Source organism: Oryx dammah, unplaced genomic scaffold, assembly GCF_014754425.2.
Source record: "Oryx dammah isolate SB20612 unplaced genomic scaffold, SCBI_Odam_1.1 HiC_scaffold_26, whole genome shotgun sequence".
NCBI classification, from domain to species: domain Eukaryota; kingdom Metazoa; phylum Chordata; class Mammalia; order Artiodactyla; family Bovidae; genus Oryx; species Oryx dammah.
Genome location: NW_024070210.1, coordinates 93780548 through 93808419, shown reverse-complemented (window position 1 = coordinate 93808419; position 27872 = coordinate 93780548). Strand labels below are relative to the sequence as shown.

The 27872-nt window shown below is 39.1% G+C and overlaps 1 protein-coding gene across 2 annotated transcripts in view; it reads left to right on the top strand.

Moving 5' to 3' along the window:
- Positions 1–27872, top strand: part of LOC120852609 (DNA polymerase kappa-like) — an 87304-nt gene that overhangs the window by 23233 nt on the left and 36199 nt on the right. For both annotated transcript variants that reach the window (XM_040225942.1, XM_040225940.1), the window contains exon 2: positions 24372–24515. In XM_040225942.1, coding sequence (XP_040081876.1) covers positions 24372–24515 — 144 coding nt within the window. The remainder of the gene's footprint in view (positions 1–24371; positions 24516–27872) is intronic.

Here is a 27872-nt window from a genome sequence, read left to right as displayed (position 1 = left end):
CCTTCCAATGAACACTTAGGATTGATCTCCTTTAGGATGGACTTGTTGGATTTCCTTGCAGTCCAATGGACTCTCAAGAGTCTTCTCCAACACCACAGTTCAAAAGCATCAAGTCTTCGGCACTCAGCTTTCTTTATAGTCCAACTCTCACATCCATATGTAACTACTGGAAAAACCATAGCCTTCACTAGGCAGATCTTTGTTGGCGAAATAATGTCTCTGCTTTTTAATATGCTGTCTGGGTTGGTCATAACTTTCCTGCCAAGGAGTAAGCGTCTTTTAATTTCATGGCTACATTGACCATCTGCAGTGATTTTGGAGTGCTCAGAAATAAAGTCTGCCACTGTTTCCACTGTTTCCCCATCTATTTTCTATGAAGTTATTGGGTCAGAAGCCATGATCTTAATGTTCTGAATGTTGACCTTAAAGCCAACTTTTACTCTCCTCTTTCACTTTCATCAAGAGGCTCTTTCAGTTCAGTTCAGTTGCTCAGTCGTGTCCAGCTCTTTGCGACCCCGTGAATCGCAGCGCGCCAGGCCTCCCTGTTCATCAGCATCTTCCGGAGTTCACTCAGACTCACGTCCAACGAGTCCGTGATGCCATCCAGCCATCTCATCCTCTGCCGTCCCCTTCTCCTCCTGCCCCCAATCCCTCCCAGCATCAGAGTCTTTTCCAATGAGTCAACTCTTCTCATGAGGTGGCCAAAGTACTGGAGTTTCAGCTTTAGCATCATTCCTTCCAAAGAAATCCCAGGGCTGATCTCCTTCAGAATGGACTGGTTGGATCTCCTGGCAGTCCAAGGGACTCTCAAGAGTCTTCTCCAACACCACAGTTCAAAAGCATCAATTCTTCGGCACTCAGCCTTCTTCACAGTCCAACTCTCACATCCATACATGACCACTGGAAAAACCATAGCCTTGACTAGATGGACCTTAGTCGGCAAAGTAATGTCTCTGCTTTTGAATATACTATCTAGGTTGGTCGTAACTTTTCTTCCAAGGAGTAAGTGTCTTTTAATTTCATGGCTGCAATCACCATCTGCAGTGATTTTGGAGCCCCCAAAAATAAAGTCTGACACTGTTTCCACTGTTTCCCCATCTATTTCCCATGAAGTGATGGGACCAGATGCCATGATCTTCGTTTTCTGAATGTTGAGCTTTAAGCCAACTTTTTCACTCTCCTCTTTCACTTTCATCAAGAGGCTTTTTAGTTCCTCTTCACTTTCTGCCATAAGGCTGGTGTCATCTGCATATCTGAGGTTATTGATATTTCTCCTGGCAGTCTTGATTCCAGCTTGTGCTTCTTCCAGCCCAGCGTTTCTCATGATGTACTCTGCATAGAAGTTAAATAAGCAGGGTGACAATATACAGCCTTGACGTACTCCTTTTTCTATTTGGAACCAGTCTGTTGTTCCATGTCCAGTTCTAACTGTTGCTTCCTGACCTGCATACAGATTTCTCAAGAGGCAGGTCAGGTGGTCTGGTATTTCCATCTCTTTCAGAATTTTCCACAGTTTCTTGTGATCCACACAGTCAAAGGCTTTGGCATAGTCAATAAAGCAGAAATAGATGTTTTTCTGGAACTCTTGCTTTTTCCATGATCCAGCGGATGTTGGCAATTTGATCTCTGGTTTCTCTGCCTTTCCTAAAACCAGCTTGATCATCAGAGAGTTCGTGGTTCACATATTGCTGAAGCCTGGCTTGGAGAATTTTGAGCATTACTTTACTAACATGTGAGATCAGTGTAATTGTGCGGTAGTTTGAGCATTCATTTGCATTGCCTTTCTTTGGAATTGGAATGAAAACTGACCTTTTCCAGTCCTGTGGCCACTGCTGAGCTTTCCAAATTTGCTGGCATACTGAGTGCAGCAGTTTCACAGCATCATCTTTCAGGATTTGAAATAGCTCAACTGGAATTCTATCACCTCTACTAGCTTTGTTCGTAGTGATGCTTTCTAAGGCCCACTTGACTTCACATTCCAAGATGTCTGGCTCTAGATGAGTGATCACATCATCATGATTATCTGGGTTGTCAAGATCTTTTTTGTACCGTTCTCCTGTGTATTCTTGCCACCTCTTTTAATATCTTCCGCTTCTGTTAGGTCCATACCATTTCTGTCCTTTATCGAGCCTACTTTTGCATGAAATGTTCCCTTGGTATCTCTAATTTTCTTGAAGAGATCTCTAGTTGTTCCCATTCTGTTGTTTTCCTCTACTTCTTTGCGTTGATTGCTGAAGAAGGCTTTCTTATCTCTTCTTGCTATTCTTTGGAAGTCTGCAGTTCTTCATTCTCTGCCATAAGGGTGGTGTCATCTGCATATCTGAGGTTATTGATATTTCTCCTGGCAATTTTGATTCCAGCTTGTGCTTCATCCAGTGCAGCATTTCTCATGATGTACTCCGCATATACGTTAAATAAGCAGGGCGACACTACAGCCTTGACGTACTTCTTTTCCTATTTGGAACCAGTCTGTTGTTCCATGTCCGGTTCTAACTGTTGCTTCCTGACCTGCATACAGATTTCTCAAGAGGCAGTTCAGGTGGTTTAGTATTCCCATCTCTTTCAGAATTTTCCACAGTTCATTGTGATCCACAGAGAGTTCCCTGCATTCAAATGAGTATATGTTTCCTTATCTCCTTTGCCTTTCACTTCTCTTCTTTTCACAGCTGTTTGTAAGGCCTCCTCAGACAACCATTTTGCCATTTTACTTTCTGTTTCTTGGGGATGGTCTTGATCACTGCCTCCTGTACAGTGTCATGAACCTTCGTCCATAGTTCTTTAGGCACTCTAACAAATCTAATCCTTTGAATCTATTTGTGGCCTCCACTGTATAATCATAAGGGATTTGATTTAGGTCATACCTGAATGGCCTAGTGGTTTTCCCTACTTTCTTCAATATATATCTCAGTTTGGCAATGAGGATTTCATGATCTGAGTGAGCCACAGTCAGCTCTCAGTCTTTGTTTTGCTGATTGTAGAGAGCTTCTCCATCTTTGGCTGCAAAGAATATAGTCAGTCTTATTTCTCCATTGACCATCTGGTGATATCCATGTGTAGAGTTGTCTCTTGTGTTGTGGGAAGAGGGTGTTTGCTATGACCAGTGCGTTCTGTTGTCAACACTCTGTTAGCCTTTGCCCTGCTTCATTCTGTACTCCAAGGCCAAATTTGCCTGTTACTCCAGGTATTTCTTAACTTCCTACTTTTGCATTTCAGTCCCCTATAATGAAGAGGACACCTTTTTTGGGTGTTAGTTCTAGAAGGTCTTATAGGTCTTCATAAAACCGTTCAACTTCAACTTCTTGAGCATTACTGGTCGGGGCATAGAGTTGGATTACTGTGATATTGTATGGTTTGTCTTGGAAACGAACAGAGATCATTCTGTCATTTTTGAGATTGCACCCAAGAATTGCATTTTGGACTCTTGTTGACTATGAGGGCTGCTCCATTTCTTCTATGGAACTCTTGCCCACAGTAGTAGATATAATGGTCATCTGAGTTAAATCCACCCATTCCGGTCCATTTTAGTTCACTGATTCCTAAAATGTTGATATTCACTCTTCTCATCTTCTGTGAGACCAATTCTAATTTACCCTGTTTCACTGACCTAACATTCAGTTTCCTATGCAATATTTTTCTTAACTTCCATCACCAATCACATCCACAACTGGATGTTGTTTTTGCTTTGGCTCCATGGGGTGCATAGGGTGGCAAAAAAAAAAAAAACAGTAATAATCTTTATTATACAGCTGTTTTAAAGCACTACTGCTCAAAATGTGGCCTGTGGACCAGTACTAATCATTAACAAGATAATTACTGAATTTGAGTTTCTCTCTCTCTATATATATATATATATACATACATACATATATATATATATATATACACACACACACACACACACACACATATATACACACAGAGAAGGCGATGGCACCCCACTCCAGTGCTCTTGCCTGGAGAATCCCATGGACAGAGGAGCCTGGTAGGCTGCAGTCCGTGGTGTCGCTAAGAGTCAGACAGAACTGAGCAACTTCCCTTTCACTTTTCACTTTCATGCATTGGAGAAGGACATGGCAACCCACTCCAGTGTTCTTGCCTGGAGAATCCCAGGGACGGGGGAGCCTGGTGGGCTGCCGTCTCTGGGGTCGCACAGAGTCGGACACGACTGGAGCGACTTAGCATCATATATACACACATGACCAGTTATACATATATATGTATGTATTAAAGTGCAGTGAAAGTCACTCAGTGTGTCCAACTATTTGCGACCCCATGGATTATACAATCCATGGAATTCTCCAGGCCTGAATACTGGAGTGGGTAGCTGTTCCCTTCTCTAGGGGATCTACCCAACCCAGGGATCGAACCCACGTCTCCTGCATTGCGGGCAGATTCTTTACCAGCTGAACCACAAAGAATGCCCAAGAATACTGAAGTGGGTAGCCTAGCTCTTCTCTAGCAGATCTTCCCAACCCAGGAATCAAACCGGGGTCTCCTGTGTTGTAGGCAGATTCCTTACGAAAACTGAGTTATCAGGGAAGCTCTACGTATTTAAAAGCTATATATATTCACTATCTCCAAGTTTCTGTGCATCAAGAATCTTGGCTAGGCTTAACTGAGCACCTTTGGCTTGTGAGGTTGCAGTCAAACTCTTGTCCAGGACTGCAGTCTTGTCTGGAGACTTGATGGAGGAGGATCTAGGTCTACATTCACCCACGTGGAGCTCCGCTCAGGACTGCCTCACATGGCAGCTGGCTTCCCCAGAGTGAGTAATCCGAGTGATAATGAGAGTATTAGAGAGGGAAGTCACATTCTTTTATAACCCATTTTTGGGTATAACATTTTATCACTTCTGCTTCTGCATATGTGTTTTGTAAGAAGAGAGTGACTTTATTATACATTATGGTATTGTTTGTTGTTCCTTTTTCTTAGTTTTCCTAGCATCTATATATATTATTAAAGTTTATTTTAGTAGTATTAGGAAATGCATATTTCATTTGTAAATGAAATTTTGTTTCTTATTGTACTTGGCAGTATAAAAAAGAGTGCTTCACATGCTGGAAACTACTGCCAAATTTGCTGAATTTTCATAATTCAATACCATGTGCAGATTTAATAACAGGGTTAGTTCCAGTAGTCATGTATGGATGTGAGAGCTACACTGTGGTGTTGGAGAAGACTCTTGAGAGTCCCTTGGACTGCAAGGAGATCCAACCAGTCCATCCTAAAGCAGATCAGTCCTGGGTATTCATTGGAAGGACTGATGTTGAAGCTGAAACTCCAATACTTTGGCCACCTTATGCAAAGAGCTGACTCATTTGAAAGGACCCTGATGCTGGGAAAGATTGAGAGCAGGAAGAGAAGGGGATGACAGAGGATGAGATGGCTGGATGGCATCACCAACTCAATGGACATGGGTTTGCGTAAACTCCAGGAGTTGGTGATGGACAGGAAGGCCTGGCATGCTGCCGTTCATGGGGTTGCAAAGAGTCAGACACAACTGAGCAAGGGAACTGAACTGAACTGAGTTAACTATAATAGCTTACTGTTACTGGGCAAGTGGTTTTTGGCAAAAATATTGTCTTAGTAGGTTTTACAAATATGCTAATGACATTACGGTTTAAAATTCTTAAACCTTGATAAATTTAAGCTGTCCCTTTAATAAAGACCAATACTTTATTTTAACCTTTTATAATTATATTTACATAGCAAGAAGCCAGATTTTAAGTCCCAAGACAGAGTTGGTATTAGTCTTAGTTTAGAGTAAAGGTGGTAACAAGCTATATCGTTCTAATCTCTGTTAAAATAAATGGATGAAGTTTTCAGAGTCGGCTGGTAAGGAAGATAGAAACATTTCCAACGATTACTAGATTGGAAATCAGAAAGAAAAATTCCATAAGGAAACCAGAGCATAGTGAAAGGTTGTTGCTGAATCACACAAAGATGCGGTGATTCTTGGCCTCCTGAAGAGAAGAATTCAATCCAAGGCCAGAGACGAGGCTTGATTGCTCAGAGCTTTTGTGTAATAAAATTTTATTAAAGTATAAAGGCTGTGATTCATGGGGTCGCAAAGAGTCAGACACGACTGACTGACTGAAATGAACTGAACTGAAAGTATAAAGGAGATAGAGAAAGCTTCTGACATAGACATCAGAAGGGGGTAGAAAGAGTACTCTCTTGCTGGTGTTAGCAATGGAGTTATATACTCTCCAGTGAATCTAAAGAATGTCTGGAGGTTGTAAAGACCTCACCAGACCTACTCCCATAATTTACATTTTAAGATAACAGAATTAGCCAGAAGGTTTAATCCAGAGACTGTCCTCAGGCAGGATACATTATTGTTTTATAATCCTAAGGAATGTAGAGGCAGAAAAAGTTTGTCCTTTCTTCCTCCTTGAGAATTCCAGACCCCTCTCTCCTTGGGGACCCCTAGACTTCTTATCAACCTTCCTAGGAAATGACTCTCTCATTAGGATTCATTTTCCTTTTTTTAAGAAAATCATGGTGTCCTACAGAAGGAGAAATACATCTTGCTTACTTCTGAAAGTTATATAATACAAGTACATTTTTAGATTAAGGGATTAAAATTATCTGTTAATGTGAGCATTGTAAATAGCAGATATATACATTTTTTAAATATGCATGTTCTAAACTAAAGTTCCTGAGATTGACTTAAGGATATTCTGGGATTTGATTCAAAACCTTACATTGAAAAAACTTGATTTACTCTTAGAAGTATATTTATTTTTAATATTAAAAATGCATTTATGTGTCAAGGCTTCATTAATACAAAGTATTTCTGTACATTTTCTACACATTAATATGTTATTTTTAAATCATTCATGCCAAACATGACTGCATTTATACAATTAATTATTATGAGGTCAAATTCCACGTTAGGTATTAATACTGAAATTTCATACATGTCTAGACTTGATTACCTTAATATTATATTCATACACTTAAGGTAAACTAAAATATAACTCCTTGGTATCTTGATTTGAAATTTAGGACCATATCAGTGGTGTAGCCTTAAAAGCCATGAAGAATATTTTCTTTCGGTCTGCTAGTTTCCACAGTATGAAAGGGGTGGGTACTGTTTGTCCTTTCCAACTTCCCTAAAGTTGGGTGGCATATTGTGTGTATGGAGACAGGGGAGAGTTTGTATGTGATTTTTTTTTTTACTTGCCATGTATTTAGTAATGAAGATTTTTATTAGTTTTATATGATTTCTCAATCAATTCCAGGCTTGTATTTATAGCCAGGCCTGGAGAAATAAGTAATAATGAAAGTGAAAGGAGAGATTCCACATTTGTGGCATACTTGCTATGTGTTTACTGTGCTATGGTCTCTTACATATCACACATTTAATCTTCAGAAACCCTGAAAAATAAGTTTTACAGAGCAAATTACCAAAATTTATAGACTTTAAATTGCCCTTGATGACACAACTTGGTTATATTTCAGTTTAAACTTCAGTCCATGTCTTTCTGGCTTCAAAGCACATACTATTTACACTATGTCAAAATTCCTTTTAGAATTTAATTCTCTCTTAAGTCTTCTGTTGGAGAAGGCAATGGCACCCCACTCCAGTACTCTTGCCTGGAAAATCCCATGGACGGAGGAGCCTGGTAGGCTGTAGTCCATGGGGTCGCTAAGAGTCAGACACGACTAAGCGACTTCACTTTCACTTTCACTTGTCTTCTGTATGTTAAAATAACAGCATATTTAGATCTAGTTATGGAAAAAAAAACATCTATTTCTGCTTCATTGAGTATGACAAAGCCTTTGATTGTGTGGATCACAATAAACTGTGGAAAATTCTGAAAGTGATGGGCATACCAGACCACCTGACCTGCCTCTTGAGAAACCTATATGGAGGTCAGGAACAAACAGTTAGAACCAGACATGGAACAACAGACTGGTTCCAAATAGAAAAAGGAGTATGTCAAGGCTCTATATTGTCACACTGCTTATTTAATTAATATGCAGAGTACCTCATGAGAAACACTGGGCTGGAAGAAGCACAAGCTGGAATCAAGACTGCCAGGAGAAATATCAATAACTTCAGATATGCAGATGACACCACCCTTATGGCAGAAAGTGAAGAGGAACTAAAAAGCCTCTTGATGAAAGTGAAAGAGAAGAGTGAAAAAGTTGGCTTGAATCTCAACATTTAGAAAACCAAGATCATGGCATCTGGTCCCATCACTTCGTGGGAAATAGATGGGGAAACAGTGGAAACAGTGTCAGACTTTATTTTTTGGGGCTCCAAAATCACTACAGATGATGACTGCAGCCATGAAATTAAAAGACGCTTACTCCTTGGAAGGAAAGTTATGACCAACCTAGATAGCATATTCAAAAGCAGAGACATTACTTTGCCGACTAAGGTCCGTCTAGTCAAGGCTATGGTTTTTCCAGTGGTCATGTATGGATGTGAGAGTTGGACTGTGAAGAGGGCTGAGCACCGAAGAATTGATGCTTTTGAACTGTGGTGTTGGAGAAGACTCTTGAGAGTCCCTTGGACTGCAAGGAGATCCAACCAGTCCATCCTAAAAGAGATCAGTCCTGGGTGTTCACTGGAAGGACTGATGCTGAAGCTGAAACTTCAGTACTTTGGCCACCTCATGAGAAGAGTTGACTCATTGGAAAAGACCCTGATGCTGGGAGGGATTGGGGGCAGGAGGAAAAAGGGACAACAGAGGATGAGATGGTTGGATGGCATCACTGACTTGATGGACTTGAGTTTGGGTAAACTCCGGGTGTTGGTGTTGGACAGGGAGGCCTGGCGTGCTGCGATTCATGGGGTTGCCGAGTGTTGGACACGACTGAGTGACTGAACTGAACTGAACTGATGGAAAAAATAGATTTTAGTAAGTCTGGACTGCTTTTGCTTTTGTTTGTTAATAACTCTCATTGCCTTGCCTTGCCTAGCCCTAAGTCTTATGCTCAGTCACATCCGAGTCTTTTGCAACCCCATGGACTGTAGCCTGCCAGGCTCCTCTGTCCATGGGCTTCTCCAGAAAAGGATACTGGAGTGACGTGCCATTTCCTCCTCCAAGGGATCTTCCTAACCCAGGGATTGAACCTGCATCTTCTGTATCTCCTGCATTGGGAGGCAGATTCTTTACCACTGAGCCACCTGGGAAGCCAATAACTCTCATTAATTAGCATAAATTACTTGTATAACAGATGATAGTTTAATAAATTATTCTAGCTAAGTAGTTTTGCACATATTTTTGTTTTTAATTCATGCTCCCTTTCACAAACCTTCCTTTAAAGTTATTTGAAACTTCAAAACAAATTCAGTATCACTAAAACCAAGTCACTATCCCCCTCCCACCATTGATAGGATATAACCCTGGAAAGAGATCATCTCATCAAGAATAATTATTTTTGCTAATTTAATACAAATTCCAGATTCTAAGTTATCAACTACTCTTCTATGTCGTATTTATCTAAATGTACTCTTTGCAACCCCATAGACTATACAGATCGTGTAATTCTCCAGGCCAGGATACTGGAGTGGGTAGCCATTCCCTTCCCCAGGGGCTCTTCTCAACCCAGGGATCAATCCCAGGTCTCCTGCATTGCAGGCAGATTCTTTAGCAGCTGAGCTCCCAGGAAGTCCTCTATGTTGTATCTGTCTAAATGTATTTTTATAACTGTGTTAGTAATACTTTAGAAATAGATTATTAATTTTTAAATCCTAAGTTCTTTTTAACATGGTATGACATGAACAAAAGTCAGATAATTTTAATTCATTAGGGCATAGGGGAGGTGTGTGGATATATTTTAAATTGTTTTGGGTTAACAACTCCAAAAATCACAGCTCTTGCTAACTTTCTTTTTTCCTGTGATTGGCAAATTTTCTGGATGTTTAATTTTTTATTTCTGGTTTTCAAGCATGTATAAAACCTGGACAAAGACATCATAATGATTTTTAGAGCCTAACCTCTTATGGAAACCATCTTTTAATTAAAATTCATCAATAGTAAACAATTGTTTTCTGATAACTGTTAGTATACAGTCTTGGAGTTAGTAACATTTCAGTATATGTCAGTGTTCATTTAGGTATTTCTAAGGAATCAGGAGAACCAAAGAAATGAAGGTTATTATTAACTTTCCCTTTTCTGTAGGCTACCTATTTATTCTTCTACTCTAGTGATAGAATATATATGAAGAAATTATGACAGCTGTACAGCGTTTGTAGAACAAAGATTTGAGGAAAAGTTTGAGATTTTACTTAAGATTTCATGTGAAAGGGTTACATTGTGAAAAGTATTTCAGGCTCTTGCCATAGACTGTTAGAGCTATAAGAAACCTAGAAATCAGCAACAGTGGCTCAAGAAATAATATCAAGGTTAGGGAGAATCCCAGGGATGGTGGACACTAGTAGGCGGCTGTCTCTGGGGTCACACAGAGGCGGGCATGACTGAAGCAACTTAGCAGCAGCAGCAGCACGACTCAGAAAAAATTGGAGCCATTTGGCAGAGGAGGTAATTGAAAGGATAATTTTTTCCAGGATAGGAAATTAACATAATATCCTATATAACTCTTTCTGACTTTATTAAATATTTTCCTTCCAATAATATAAGAGATAGTATAGTCATAATAGTTGAGATTTCCCATTAGTAGTGTAATACTCCCTTATTATTCTGGCTTCTTATGCAATTCTGTATTAAAACAATAACATTTGAGGTTGTAGAACTTAAAAAATGATTACCATACCAAAAACAGTGCCTTTTCCTCTATTCTAAGAACATATGTATTCAACTATTACTTAAGATTCGTGTGCTTTACTGTATACCACAGCTAAAACAAAGTTAGTCTGTTTGGTATCACGTCTAGGTAAAGGAAATTAAAAGATGCTTACTCCTTGGAAGGAAAGTTATGACCAACCTAGACAGCATATTAAAAAGCAGAGACATTACTTTGTCAACAAAGGTCCGTCTAGTCAAAGCTATGGTTTTTCCAGTAGTCATGTATGGATGTGAGAGTTGGACTATAAAGAAAGCTGAGCGCCGAAGAATTGATGCTTTTGAACTGTGGTGTTGGAGAAGACTCTTGAGAGTCCATTGGACTGCAAGGAGATCCATCCAGTCCATCCTGAAGATCAGTCCTGGGTGTTCACTGGAAGGTCTGATGTTGAAGCTGAAACTCCAGTCCTTTGGCCACCTGATGTGAAGAGCTGAGTCATTTGAAAAGACGCTGATGGTGGGAAAGATTGAAGGCAGGAGGAGAAGGGGACTACAGAGGATGAGATGGTTGGATGGCATCACCGACTCAATGGACAGGAGTTTGGGTAAACTCTGGGAGTTGGTGATCGACAGGGAGGCCTGGTGTGCTGCCGTTCATGGGGTCGCAAAGAGTCAGACATGACTGAGCAACTGAACTGAAATGAACTAGGTAAAGTAAATGTTTTTGCTGACTTGGGCTATGATATCCAAAGAAAGAACCTCTTAGACTTCTACCTTCATGTGAGTGTAAACAAAATTTTCATTGTAAAAAGAACCTAGAAGACATTTTACAAAATATGCAACTCATCATCGAAATAGGAGTGTCTAAGCTGAACTTTGGGACTTTACCGATTAGTAAATGTGTTTTGTATCAGGATATATTTCATTCTGTACTAAGAAGCAGATAGTTTCGGTAAATTATTCTGTATCTGTGAATTTTATATGTCTGTAGGATTATGTGGAGTGTAGGTTTTTTAATGCCTTCTGTCTCATTCAACTTTCAATTCAGTTCAGTTGCTTAGTCATGTCTGATTCTTTGCGACCTCATGGACTGCAGAATGCCAGGTTCCCTGTCGATCAACTCTCAGAGCTTACTCAAACTCACGTCCATTGAGTTGGTGATGCCGTCCAACCATCTCATCCTCTGTCGTCCCCTTCTCCTCCCACTCTTAATCTTTCCCAGCGACAGGGGCTTTTCAATGAGTCAGTTCTTTGCATCATGTGGCCAAAGTATCAGAGTTCCAGCTTTAGCACCAATCCTTCCAGTGAATATTCTGGGCTGATTTTCTTTAAGATGGACTGGTTGGATCTCCTTGCAGTCCAAGGGACTCTCAAGAGTCTTCTCCAACACCACAGTTCAAAAGCATCAGTTTTTTGTTGCTCAGCTTTCTTTATAGTCCAATTCTCACATCCACACATGACTACTGGAAAAACCATTACTTTTACTAGACAGACCTTTGTTGGCAAAGTAATGTCTCTGCTTTTTAATATGCTATCTAGGTTGGACATAGCTTTTCTTCCAAGGTGCAAGGGTCTTTTAATTTCATGGCTGCAGTCACCATCTGCTGTGATTTTAGAGCCCCCCAAAATAAAGTCTGTCACTGTTTCCATTGCTTCCCCATCTTCTATTTGCCATGAAGTGATGGGACCAGATGCCATGATCTTATTTTCTGAATGTTGAGTTTTAAATCAGCTTTTTCACTCTCCTCTTTCACTTCATCAAGACGTTCTTTAGTTCTTGTTTGCTTTCTGCCATAATGTGTCATCTGCATATCTGAGGTTATTGATATTTCTCCCAGCAATCTTGAGTCCAACTTGTGCTTCATCCAATCCAGCATTTCTCATGATGTACTCTGCACATAAGTTAAATAAGAAAGGTGACAATATACAGCCTTGACGTACTCCTTTTTCTATTTGGAACCAGTCTGTTGTTCCATGTCCAGTTCTAACTGTTGCTTACTGACCTGCATACAGATTTCTCAAGAGGCAGGTCAGGTAGTCTGGTATTCCTGTCTCTTTCAGAATTTTCCACAGTTTATTGTGGAATAGTCAATAAAGCAGCTGCTGCTGCTAAGTCATGTCAGTCATGTCCAACTCTGTGTGACCCCATAGATGGCAGCCCACTAGGCTCCCCTCCCTGGGATTCTCCAGGCAAGAATACTGGAGTGGGTTGCCGTTTCCTTCTCCAATGCATGAAAGTGAAAATGAAGTTGCTCAGTAGTGTCAGACTCTTCGCAGCCCCATGGATAGTAGCCTACCAGGCTCCTCCGTCCATGGGATTTCCCAGGAAGAGTACTGGAGTGAGTTGCCATTTCCTTCTCTGCAATAAAGCAGAAGTAGATATTTTTCTGGAACTGTCTTGCTTTTTCAATGATCCAGTGGATGTTGACAATTTGATTTCTGGTTCCCCTGCTTTTTGTAAATCCAGCTTAAACATCTGGAAGTTCACAGTTTACATACTCTTGAAGCCTGGCTGGCAGAATTTTGAGCATTACTTTACTAGCATGTGAGATGAGTGCAATTGTGTGTTAGTTTGAGCGTTCTTTGGCATTGCCTTTCTTTGGGATTGGAATGAAAACTGACCTTTTCCAGTCCTGTGGCCACTGCTGAGTTTTCCAAGTTTGCTGGCACATTGAGTGTAGCACTTTCATAGCATCATCTTTTAAGATTTGAAATAGCTCAACTGGAATTCCATCACCTCCACTAGCTTTGTTTGTAGTGATTCTCCCTAAGACCCACTTGACTTCACGTTCCAGGATGTCTGATTACACCATCTTGGTTATCTGGGTCATGAAGCTCTTTTTTATATAATTCTTCTGTGCATTCTTGCCACCTCTTCTTAATATCTTCTGCTTCTGTTAGGTCCATACCATTTCTGTCCTTTATTGTGCCCATCTTTGCATGAAATGATATCTTGATATCTCTAATTTTCTTGCAGAGATCTCTAGTCTTTACCGTTCCATTGTTTTCCTCTATTTCTTTGCATTGATCACTGAGGAAGGCTTTCTATCTCTCCTTGGTCTTCTTTGGAACTCTGCATTCAAATGGATATATCTTTCCTTATCTCCTTTGCCTTTCACTTGTCTTCTTTTCTCAGCTATTTGTAAGGCCTCCTCAGACAACCATTTTGCCTTTTTGCATTTCTTTATCTCAGGGATGGTCTTGATCACTGCCTCCTGTACAGTGTCAGGAACCTCTGTCCATAGTTCTTCAGACACTCTATCAGATCTAATCCCTTGAATCCATTTGTCACTTCTACTGTGTAATCATAAGGGATTTGATTTAAGTCATACCTGAATCAGCCCTGGGTGTTCTTTGGAAGGAATGATGCTAAAGCTGAAACTCCAGTACTGTGGCCATCTCATGCGAAGAGTTGACTCATTGGAAAAGACTCTGACGCTGGGAGGGATTGGGGGCAGGAGGAAAAGGGGCCGACAGAGGATGAGATGGCTGGATGGCATCACCAACTCGATGGACATGAGTTTGAGTGAACTCCGGGAGTTGGTGATGGACAGGGAGGCCTGGCGTGCTGCGATTCATGGAGTCGCAAAGAGTCGGACACAACTGAGCGATTGAACTGAACTGAACTGAACTGAATGGCCTAGTGCTTTTGCCTACTTTCTTCTATATATTTCTGAATTTGGCAATAAGGATTTCATGATCTGAGTGAACCACAGTCAGCTCCTGGTTTTGTTTTTGCTGACCGTAGAGAGCTTCTCCATATTTGGCTGCAAAGAATATAATCAGTCTTATTTCTGTATTGACCATCTGGTGATGTCCATGTGTAGAGTCGTCTCTTGTGTTGTTGGAAGAAGGTGTTTGCTATGACCAGTGCATTCTCTTGGCAAAACTGTTAGCCTTTGCCCCTCTTCATTCTGTACTCCAAGGCCAAATTTTCCTGTTACTCCAGGTATTTCTTGACTTCCTACTTTTGCATTTCAGTCCCCTATAATGAAGAGGACACCTTTTTTGAGTATTAGTTCTAGAAGGTCTTGCAGGTCTTAATAGAACCATACAACTTCAGCTTCAGCATTACTGGTCGGGGCATAGACTTGGATCACTGTGATATTGAATGGTTTGCCTTGGAAATGAAGAGGGATCATCCTGTCATTTTGAGATTGCACCTGAGAACTGCATTTTGGACTCTTTTGTTGACTATGATGGCTACTCCATTTCTTCTAAGGGATTCTTGCCCTCAATAATAGATATAATGGTCATCTGAGTTAAATTCACCCATCCCAGTGCATTTTAATTCACTGATTCCTAGAATGTTGATGTTCACTTTTTGCCATCTCCTGTTTGACCACTTCCAATTTGCCTTGATTCATGGACATAACATTCCAGGTTCCTATGCAGTGCTGTTCTTTACAGCGTCGGATTGCTTCCATCACCAGTCACATCCACAACTGGGTGTTGTTTTTGCTTTGGTTCCATCTCTTCATACTTTCTGGAGTTATTTCTCCACTGATCTCCAGTAGCATATTGGGTACCTACCGACCTGGCGAGTTCATCTTTCAGTGTCCAATCTTTTTGCCTTTTCAAACTGTTCATGCGGTTCTCAAGGCAAGAATACTGAAGTTGTTTACCATTCCCTTCTCCAGTGGACAACTTTTTGTCAGAACTCTCCGCTGTGACCTGTCCATCTTGGGTGGCCCTACCCAGCGTGGGCCATAGTTATATCCAACTCTCTTTGGAATAAATTAAATAAGCAACTCAGGAAGTAAAAAGGCAATGGAAGAAAATACATGCATGGTTCTCTCTTAAAGAGTAGACCTTAATTCCTTAGTGAGAACTTGAGTTTGGTTATTTGTGGGGTTTTTTGTTTTTTTTTTTTTTAGCCACACTGTGTGGCTTGTGGCATCTTGGTTCCCGGAACAGGGTTTGATCCCTGACCACAGTAGTTGAAAGCGCCTGAGTTCTAACCACTGAACCACCAGGGAACTTTGAACTTGAGTTTTCTTTTAGCATACATCCTCTTGATTTATGATCTGTGGGGTTACATTAGTTATGTTATTTCTCTTAGTGATACATATAAATTTTTAGATCTTGCAAATAATCGTATCGCAAATTATTTTGAAATTTTTGTCCATCTTATTTTGCCAGGACATAAAAAAAGGTAAAGCTGAAAATACAGTGGTTCCTCTGTGCTTTCATTCCCAGCATATAAAAATTGTAGTCACGTGATTTGCGTGTGTGTGTTCACATGTGTATGTGAAATAATTGGAGAGGAACATGTTAACAAATTAACACAATCTGTTAAAGTCTTGGGATTTGACTTTTTCACTTTCTTGACATTTTAAAAGGTATTTTGTTTATAATAAATAAAAGTGAAAAAGGAAAAGTAAGTCAGACATTAATTTGAAAATTACTACATTAAAATTTGAGTAGTCTTAATTTATTACATTTAATTCACTCTTGTAATGGTAAAAAGAACATTTAATCGCAGTCTAGAGTTTTTATGGGTACTTAATCTGTTCAAACAAACATATTAAATATTTGAATATTTGAGGAATTTAAAAATATTTGTTCTTAAGGTACATAATGGTTTTTTGGGGGAGGTAAGGGGGGTATTGAGTTTGATTATCATATGTTAGAAATAAGAAGCAAGTTCCACCTTGAAACCTACTATAGTTTAGTTTTCCTTCTTTCTCTTCTTTGCCCTCTTCCTTCTTCTCCTGTTCAGTCCTCTCTTTCTCTCTCTTATTACCCTTTGTATATTTTGCCTGTTTCCTGATAGATTAATTCCAAGTGACTTTGTTCAATATGCTAAGCACTTGTGATATTATTTATATAGTTTTATGTGCTTTTTTTAATAAGGAATAGGAAGTTTACCGCATAAAACTTACTTAGAATTCCTTCTGAAAACTTCTAATTTTCCAGTGTTACTATCACCAAAAATAGAGGTTGGCCTTGCATTTTTTAAGTGGTAACCTGAATAGTCAGTGGTAGAATTAGACTGGAAAAATTTGAATATTTTCAGAGAAAATGTACTTTTAAACCAGTACGCTAAACCACAAGGACCTGGAGTTCTTTCCTTTGAGCTGTGTATTTACTGTTTGTGCTTCTGAGCTGAAGTGAAACAGACTGTATTCTATAATATCAAACAATAAAAATGTTTGACTGTTTTCTTTCTCAAAAAACTTTTTGTTTATAAGGCACAGTTATATCCGTTCATAGGCCTTGGGACTATATATGGGACTATATGTGAATGCATAGTATCCGGAGGACAAATACTTCTTTGGAAGCAAAACAAACAAAATTCTGTATGATCTGTGAACATCAGCTTTTTCCAAGGATACTCACAGTGTACCCACTTCCCCTTTAGGGTCTCTTTATCTTAAAGAGAGAAAAGTAGGACAGGTGATTTTCATAGCATTAGATATTTGGCTTAACTTTAGTAATAATAAGTATTGATTGAGGTTTTATCATGTACCAGACACCATACTAGGCACTTCCATTATATGCTGCCCTCACAAAGCTGTTTGAAATAATACTAAATCTCACTTCCCAGAAAAATATGGAAAATTATCATACTTTGTTATAGTATGCGATCACCTCTGTTAGGCACTCCCCCTTTCAATTTTGGACTTTAGGTAAAAAAAAAACTCAGTGAGAACTAACGGGAAGAATACAGATAACCAGTACTAATGAGAAATTTTAGAAATTTGAAAATGAGAAATACTAAAAGCAAAAGAATCACCATAATAACATAAATGATAGTACCAAAAGTAGCACATAGAGATTCAAGTATACTAAAGCTTAGTATGTTGTTTATCTTTCTTCACTGATTTTTCTTATATTTAGATAGAATTGAAGAATATTTAATCAAAGAAATTAGATTTAACAAAGTAACTTAATTTCCCAAGGTAGAAATATAAGGTAGAATTTTTTAATATTAATGGAGCCTAGCAAGCATTCTAATATGTAAATTGCAAATATTCTTACATTATAAGTCTCAAAAGCTTTAATAAACCAATTTAACCATTAAATATCATAGGAAGATAAGGCTTATAAAATCAAAAGTTGTTAAGCTCATAGACTTGTCCTTATGTATATAATATGAAAATAATGGAAAATTAATAGTATTTTTAAATGATTAACTTCAGAAAAGCAGTTTTTCTCCCAGTCTTTTAATGTGATTAAGTGACCTTGCTATGTGAATAAAAGAATTAAGAAAAAGATGTAAACTGAGTTCAACCATATAATAAATATTTATTGACCACCTACTCTGTGCCAAGCACTGTGTGAGGCATTTGGTATACATCAGTGGGAGAACCACGTTCACTACCCTCATGGAACTTAACGTTTTCACAGGGGAGGCAGACAACAAACATAGTAAGAAAGTGTGTTAGGGAGTGATAAACATACTAAGTGAACTATGCAAAACAGTAGGGCATTGGGAAGAGGGTATGGGAAGGATAACCAGGCTACAATTTTAAATAGGGAGTCAGGGTATGCCCTCATTAGAAGGTGCAAAGACTTGAAGGAGATAAGGGAGTTTAGTCAAAGAACTGGCCAAAGAACCCTCCAGGAGAAAGGAACAGTCGGTGCAAAAGGCCTCAAGGTCAGAGTGCCTCACAGATTTGAGAACAGCAAAGTTGGACAGCAGTGAGCAAGCAGGGTAGAACATTAGGTATGATGGTAGACAAGTAACAAGTAAGAGTGATACAGATTCTGTGAAGATTTGGGGTTTTATTCTAGAGTGAGATGAGGTGCCATGACATAACACATGGTTAGAAGAATCAGTTTGGCTACTGAGTTGATAATTGATTATAGGAAGGCAAGAGCAGGAACAGAGATGATTTAAGAGGCTATTGCAATAATCCAGGAAAAAAATGATGGTGGTTCCGACTAGTGTGAAAATAGTGAGAGGTTACATTCCTGGTACACTTTGAGGTAGTTCAGTTCAGTTCAGTCACTCAGTCGTGTCCGACTCTTTGCGACCCCATGAATCGCAGCACACCAGGCCTCCCTGTCCATCACCAACTCCTGGATACACTCAAACTCATGTCCATTGAGTCGGTGATGCCATCCAGCCATCTCAACCTATGTCGTCCCCTTTTCCTCCTGCCCTCAATCCCTTCCAGCATCAGGGTCTTTTCCAATGAGTCAACTCTTCGCATGAGGTGGCCAAAGTATTGGAGTTTCACCTTTAGCATCAGTCCTTCCAATGAACACCCAGGACTGATCTTTAGAATGGACTGGTTGGATTTCCTTGCAGTCCAAGGGACTCTCAAGAGTCTTCTCCAACACTACAGTTCAAACGCATCAATTCTTCGGTGCTCAGCTTTCTTCACAGTCCAACTCTCACATCCATACATGACTACTGGAAAAACCATAACCTTGACTAGACAGACCTTTGTTGGCAAAGTAATGTCTCTGCTTTTGAATATGCTATCTAAGTTGGTCATAACTTTCCTTCCCAGGAGTAAGCATCTTTTAATTTCATGGCTGCAATCACCAACAGTGATTTTGGAGCCCCCCAAAATAAAGTCTGACACTGTTTCCACTGTTTCCCATCTATTTGCCATGAAATGATGGGACCAGATGCCATGGTCTTCGTTTTCTGAATGTTGAGCTTTAAGCCAATTTTTTCACTCTCCACTTTCACTTTCATTAAGAAGCTCTTTAGTTCCTCTTCACTTTCTGCCATAAGGGTGGTGTCATCTGCATATCTAAGGTTATTGATATTTCTCCCGGCAATCTTGATTCCAGCTAGTGCTTCTTCCAGTCCAGCGTTTCTCATGATGTTCTCTGCATATAAGTTAAATAAGCAAGGTGACAATATACAGCCTTGACGTACTCCTTTTCCTATTTGGAACCAGTCTGTTGTTCCATGTCCAGTTCTAACTGTTGCTTCCTGACCTGTGTATAGGTTTCTCAAGAGGCAAGTCCTGTGGTCTGATATTCCCATCTCTTTCAGAATTTTCCACAGTTTATTGTGATCTACACAGTCAAAGGCTTTGGCATAGTCAATAAAGCAGAAATAGATGCTTTTCTGGAACTCTCTTGCTTTCTCGATGATCCAGCAGACGTTGGCAATTTGATCTCTGGGTCCTCTGCCTTTTCTAAAACCAGCTTGAACATCAAGACGTTCACAGTTCACATACTGCTGAAGCCTGGCTTGGAGAATTTTGAGCATTACTTTACTACCATGTAAGATCAGTGCAATTGTGCTGTAGTTTGAGCATTCTTTGGCATTGCCTTTCTTTGGGATTGGAATGAAAACGGACCTTTTCCAGTCCTGTGGCCACTGCTGAGTTTTCCAAATGTGCTGGGATATTGAGTGCAGCACTTTCACAGCATCATCTTTCAGGATTTGAAATAGCTCAACTGGAATTCCATCACCTCCACTAGCTTTGTTCGTAGTGATGCTTTCTAAGGCCCACTTGACTTCACACTCCAGGATGTGTTACTCTAGGTGAGTGATGACAGCATTGTGGGTATCTTGGTCATGAAGATCTTTTTTGTACAGTTCTCCTGTGTATTCTTGCCACTTCTTCTTAATATCTTCTGCTTCTGTTAGGTCCGTACCATTTCTGTCCTTTATCGAGCCCATCTTTGCATGAAATGTTCCCTTGGTATCTCTAATTTTCTTGAAGAGATCTCTAGCCTTTCCCATTCTGTTTTCCTCTATTTCCTTGCATTCATCGCCAAAGAAGGCTTTCTTATTTCTCCTTGCTATTCTTTGGAACTCTGCATTCAGATGCTTATTATCTTTCCTTTTCTCCTTTGCTTTTCGCCTCTCTTCTTTTCACAGCTATTTGTAAGGCCTCCCCAGACAGCCATTTTGCTTTTTTGCATTTCTTTTCCATGGGGATGGTCTTGATTCCTGTCTCTTGTACAATGTCATGAACCTCCATCCATAGTTCATCAGGCACTCTCTCAGATCTAGTCCCTTAAATCTATTTCTCACTTCCACTGTATAATCATAAGAAATCTTGTTTAGGTCATACCTGAATGGTCTAGTGGTTTTCCCTACTTTCTTCAATTTAAGTTTGAATTTGGCAATGAGGAGTTCATGATCTGAGCCATAGTCAGCTCCCGGTCTTGTTTTTGCTGACTGTATAGAGCTTCTCCATCTTTGGCTGCAAAGAATATAATCAGTCTGATTTTGGTGTTGACCATCTAGTGATGTCCATGTATAGAGTCTTCTCTTGTGTTGTTGGAAGAGGGTGTTTGCTATGACCAGTGCATTTTCTTGGCAAAACTCTATTAGTCTTTGCCCTGCTTCATTCCGTATTCCAAGGCCAAATTTGCCTGTCACCCCAGGTGTTTCTTGACTTCCTACTTTTGCATTCCAGTCCCCTGTAATGAGAAGGACATCTTTTTTGGGTGTTAGTTCTGTTAGTTCTAAAAGGTCTTGTAGGTCTTCATAGAACCGTTCAACTTCAGCTTCTTCAGAGTTACTGGTTGGGGCATAGGCTTGGATTACTGTGATACTGAATGGTTTGCCTTGGAAATGAACAGAGATCATTCTGTCGTTTTTGAGATTGTATCCAAGTACTGCATTTCGGACTTGGAAAGTAGAGCCCACAAGACTTCCTGGCAGTTTGGATGCGGGGTGTATGAGAAAGAGGAGAGTAAAGAATGACTGCAAGGTGTTTTGCATGTTCCATCAGAAGGTATTAGAGTTGCCCTCAGCTAAGATGAGGAAGGCTGAAAATTGAGCTGGTTTGGGGGATGGAGGCAGATGAGAAGGTCCATTTCAGATTTGTTAAATTTGAGATGTCAGGCAGGCATTTGGACTAGAAGTGTAAACTTGGAAGTCATTAGCATGTAGATGAAAGTAAATCTGTGCCCATGAAACTGGATATATGTTGCCTGCCAGTGGGGCATCAACCAGGCAGCAAGGTAATTGAAAACGACATGTCTCACAACTTTGCCTGGCACCAATATTGCTTATAACCCAGTTCTTCTCACCAATTAAGGACTAAAATTAATTCTCAAGAGTCTGGGGACTAAGTAATATACTATATGTGAAGTAGTAGGCATTCAATAATTGTTTCTTTTCCTTTCATATATGTCACCATTTAAAGGAGAATGCAGCTTTAAAGTAGGCTGTCTTCATTTAGCCTCTTCATTCTTCAGTAGTGTTGGTCTGGGAAAATTATGAATGAATTACATTCTCCTGTTTTACTAGAAAATGAGACTATTGGATTACTAAAGCATAAGGCAAAATACAGGATAATATTAGGCTGAATGTGAAAGCTGGAGAGAAGAATATTCAAAGGATAACAGAAAATCAACCTATATTCCCTTAGTCACCAGTGGTTCCTATACTTCATTGCACACTGGAATTATCTGGGCATCTCTTAAAAATATTTATATTTGACTTCTTCTCCTAGACTTTCTGACTTACTTGGTATGGCATACAAGCTGGGCATCAAGGGTTTTAAGATCTCTGCGGTGGATGTAATGTGTAGCAAAGTTTGATAACTATTGTGATATACAGGTTTATTTTATTTTTTTCCAAATGGAACCATCACTAATAATCACAGTATTCAAATTTCATTTTATAATTTACTTTTTTCTTTGCTGGTACTAAAAATGAAAGCAACTCTCAAGAAAAGATCCTCTTAAGGGCATTATACTAAGGGAAATAAATCAGAGAAAAATAGTGTATAATCTCACTTACATGTGGAATCTAAAACCGAAAACAGAAAACTCGCAGAGAACAGATTGGTAGTTGCCAGTGGCAGTGATGGGGAGTGGAGTGAAGAGGTGAGAGGTAGTGGGTGGGGGAAATAGGTAAAGGGAATCAAAAGGTATAAACTTTCGATTATAAAATATATAATGCACAACATGGTGACTATAGTTAATACGATATTGTATTGTTGAAAATTGCTAAGAGAATGGATTTTAAAAGTTCTCATCACAAGAAAAACATTTGTAACTATGTATGGTGATGTTAAAATAGAAAAAAGGGAAGGGGGGGTCAATGGGGAGAGAAGGGCCTCAAGGCAGAGTAGAATAAATGCTGCTGCTAAGTTGCTTCAGTCATATCCGACTCTGTGCGACCCCATAGACAGCAGCCCACCAGGCTCCCCCGTCCTTGGGATTCTCCAGGCAAGAACACTGGAGTGGGTTGCCATTTCCTTCTCCAGTGCATGAAAGTGAAAAGTGAAAGTGAAGTCGCTCAGTCGTGTCCAACTCTCAGCAACCCCATGGACTGCAGCCCACCAGTCTCCTCTGTGCATGGGATTTTCCAGGCAAGAATAGTGGAGTGGGGTGCCATTGCCTTCTCTGGTAGAATAAATGAGCCTGCTGTAAATCATCCAGATGAGAAATTATGGTCATAATTTGTTGTGGATTCATGGCAGCTATTCACCTGGCCATTTATTTGTAGTATGTGAAAAAATGAAAGTGTTAGTTGCTGAGTCGTGTCCAACCCTTTGTGACCCCATGGACTGTAGTTCCAACCCAGGGATCAAACCTGAGTCTCCTGCATAGCAGGCAGATTCTTTACAGTCTGAGCCACCAGAGTAGAAGAGCCCCAAACTGGAGGCAGCTGTGATGTCATGGTAGCTGCTTTAGATCTGGAGTAAGAAGACTTGGTGAAATCCTAGATCTTTTGCTTTTCATCAGAGTCATGGTGGGCAATTCATTTAACCTTCCTGAAATTCAAATTTCTTTCTCCCTAACATGAGAATGAGCAAAGCTATTTTCTGCGGTTGTTTTAATTGTTTTTAAAAGCTAATGTATGTGAAGGTAAATTATAAAGAGTTATATTAAGATCCTAAAGAATTATTATTTGAAATTAACCTCAGAAGTGATATGACATTGCAAAGTGTAATGATTTCCTGCAAGGGGATAGATTTTTTTTTTCCCTGTATTTTTTCACTGATTTAAGAATGGAACTCTGCAAACAGTAGGTAATAAATGCTATTGAACTTACATTTGGCAGGGCAAGTGTTATTCTGTATTTATTTCTCATACAGTGGATTGTGCTGTGCAGTGATTATAGTCTCTCAGTCGTGTCTGACTCTTTGCCACCCCATGGACTGTAGCCCACCAGGCTCCTCTATCCATGGGGATTCTCCAGGCGGGAATACCGGAGTGGGTTGCCATGCTCTCCTCCAGGGGATCTTCCCAACTCAGGGATCAAACCCAGTCCTCTCACATTGCAGGTGGATTCTTTACTGTCTGAGCCACCAGGGAAGCCCAAACAGTGCATTAAATAGGGGGAAAAAAAACATGAACTTTGGACACAAATGTTGTCACTTATCAAATCTCTGTCAGTAGGCATGTTCTATAACTCAGGTTTCTTTTCTCTTTATATTGAGGATAATAATATCTATCTTCCAGGGCTGATGTGTGAAATTCAAGTGTAAAGCACCCTGCATAGTGACTGGCACAGAGTTGGCAGGAAATGTTAATCCCTTTCTTCCCTCCAAGAGTATAAATCTTGGGATAATAATTTTAAAATCTGAGTACTAATTATTTTTCAGTAGCCAAAAAAATCTTAACTGTCATTTTTGTTTTGCTGATTTCTATGTCATTTTTAAAATGACACTGCTCTCCCAAACCCTTGCCCTCCATGAATGCTTTGAAAAACATGTTTGTTTTATGTGCTTTTTCAGATAATAAAAAGAGCCATTTTACCATTAACTTTTTTCTTTTCTTCAGGTTTACACCATGGGTAGCACAAAGGAGAAGAGTGACAATTACAAAGACGATCTTCTGCTTAGGATGGGACTTAATGATAATAAAGCTGGAATGGAAGGATTAGATAAAGAGAAAATCAACAAAATTATAATGGAAGCCACAAAAGTATGTTTCTTTTTCCTTTCAGTATCTTTAATTTAGTAACCTTTTTACTTTTTTTAAAAAAGAAAATTATTATGTTCTAGATGACATTTTAAGTATTTTAATATATAAAATTGTTAAATATATATTAAAATATATTTAATATATAAAATTGTTAAGTATTTTAATATATAAAATTTTAATATATAAAATTGTTATATATTTAATATATAAAATTTAATATATAAAATTAATATATAAAATTGTATATAAACACACATCTGCATATAGAATAATCTCCCTTCTCTGCTAATGCTTTTGCATTCTGCTTGGTACTTAACATGCACATAGTATGCTTGTTAAAGCAAAATAACGTATATCTTCTTTTTCAGCCCTTTTTTCCCACCTCAAGAGGAGGCTACTACAATTGTGGGTGTTTTTGTTTTTGTTTCAGTTATATCTTGGTAGTCTTTCTGTATAAGAAATTAAAGATCTTCCCTCTTTTTTATGCCTGCATAGGTGGATATACTATAATTTATTGAACTAGCCAGAATCTTAGTTAATGAACATATAAGTCATTTCTGGTCTTTCATCTTTACACATAATACTACAGTGAATAACCTTGTATTTCATAACTTTATTACATATGTGCAAATATAACTACAGGAGAGATTCCCTGAACCAAATACAGATAGCTTGAAAGGATATATACATGTGTATTTTTCAATGAATTGCTCAATTGCCCTCCATAGTAGTTGTATCAATTTACATTTCCAGTGCCAATATATAAGAGTATATTGAATCCGTACCAACACAGTGTGTTACTGTACTTTTGGATTTGCCAGTCTTCGGTAATGCAATGTAGCGTTAATTTATATTTCTCATCAAATTTCACAATGTTTGGCAGATACCATTAAAAATACAAAGATAAGTAACATACTAGAGTAAAATATCTATTTGCAAAACACACATCTGTTAAAGGACTTACATCCAGAAAATATGAATTATTCTTACAGCTCATTAATGAGAAGACAACCCAATCAAAAAATGTGCAACACATATAAATAGACACTTTACTAAGGAAGATATAAGAATGGCTCATGAGGAGATGTTCAACATTAGTCATTAGGAAAAAGCAAATTAAAACCACAATGAGGGACTTCCCTTGTGGTTCAGTGGTTAAGAATCCTCCTTCCACAAATATTAACAAGTCTGAAAGGGGAAATTAACAGTAACACAATAATAGTGGGAGACTTTAATACACCACTCACACCTATGGATAGATCAACCAAACAGAATTAGCAAGGAAACACAAACTTTAAATTCTACAGTGGACCAGTTAGACCTAATTGATATCTGTAGGACATTTCACCCCAAAACAATGAATTTCACCTTTTTCTCAAGTGCACACAGAAAATTCCCCAGGTTAGATCATATCCTGGGCCATAAATCTAGCCTTGGTAAATTCAAAAAAATTGAAATCATTTCAGACATCTTTTCTGATCACAGTGCAATAAGATTAGATGTCAACTACAGGAAAAAAAAGTATTAGAAATAAAAACATATGGAGACTAAACAACACGCTTCTAAATAACCAACAAATCACTGAAAAAATCAAAAAAGAAATCAAAATATGCATAGAAATGAATGAAAGTGAAAACACAACAACCCAAAACCTATGGGACTCAGTAAAAGCAGTGCTAAGGGGAAGGTTCATAGCAATACAAGCATATCTCAAGAAACAGGAGAGAAATCAAGTAAATAATCTAACTTTACACGTAAAGCAACTAGAAAAAGAAGAAATGAAGAACCCCAGGGTTAGCAGAAGTAAAGAAATCTTAAAAATTAGGGCAGAAATAAATGCAAAAGAAAAGAGACCATAGCAAAAATCAACAAAGCTAAAAGCTGGTTCTTTGAGAAGATAAAAAACAAACCATTAGCCAGACTCATCAAGAAAAAAATGAAGAAGAATCAAATCAACAGAATTAGAAATGAAATGGAGAAATCACAACAGACAACACAGAAATACAAAGGATCATAAGAGACTGCTATCAGCAACTGTATGCCAATAAAATGGACAACTTGGAAGAAATGGACAAATTCTTAGAAAAGTACAACGTGCCAAAACTGAACCAGGAAGAAATAGAAAATCTTAACAGACCCATCATAGAGAAGAGCTAACACCTATCCTAGACATTACTTTGCCAACAAAGGTCCGTCTAGTTAAAGCTATGGTTTTTCCAGTGGTCATGTATGGATGTGAGAGTTGGACTGTGAAGAAAGCTGAGCGCTGAAGAATTGATGCTTTTGAACTATGGTGTTGGAGAAGACTCTTGAGAGTCCCTTGGCCTGCAAGGAGATCCAACCAGTCCATTCTAAAGATCAGTCCTGGGTGTTCTTTGGAAGGACTGATGCTAAAGCTGAAACTCCAATACTTTGGCCACTTCATGCGAAGAGTTGACTAATTGGAAAAGACTCTGATGCTGGGAGGAATTGGGGGCAGGAGGAGAAGGGGACAACAGAGGATGAGATGGCTGGATGGCATTACCAACTCAATGGACATGAGTCTGAGTGAACTCCGGGAGTTGGTGATGGACAGGGAGGCCTGGCGTGCTGCAGTTCATGGTGTTGCAAAGAGTCGGACACTACTGAGTGACTGAAGTCAACTGACTGAACACCTATCCTACTCAAACTCTTCCAGAAAATTGCGGAGGAAGGTAAACTGCCAAACTCATTCTGTGAGGCCACCATCACCCTAATACCAAAATCAGACAAAAATAGCACAAAAACAGAAAACTACAAGCCAATATCACTGATGAACATAGATGCAAAAATCCTTAACAAAATGCTAGCAAACAGAATTCAACAACATGTTAAAAAAATCATACATCATGACCAAGTGGGCTTTATCCCAGGGATGCAAGGATTCTTCATTATTCACAAATCAATCATTGTGATACACCACATTAACAAATTGAAAGATGAAAACCATATGATTATCTCAATAGATGCAAAGAAAACCTTTGACAAAGTTCAGCATCCATTTATGATAAAAACTCTCCAGAAAGCAGGCATGGAAGGAACATGTGTGCTGTGTGCTTAGTCGCTCAGTCGTGTCTGACTCTTGCGACCCCATAGACTTTAGCCTGCCAGGCTCCATGGAATTCTCCAGGCAAGAATACTGGAGTGGGTTGCCATTTCCTTCTCCAGGGGATCTTCCTGACCCAGGATTCAAACCCAGGTCTCCTGCATTGCAGGCAGACTCTTTATCGACTGAGCGATGAATAACCCAACATAATAAAACCCATATATGATAAACCCACAGCAAGCATTATCCTCAAAGGTGAAAAATTGAAAGCATTTCCCCTAAAGTCAGGAATA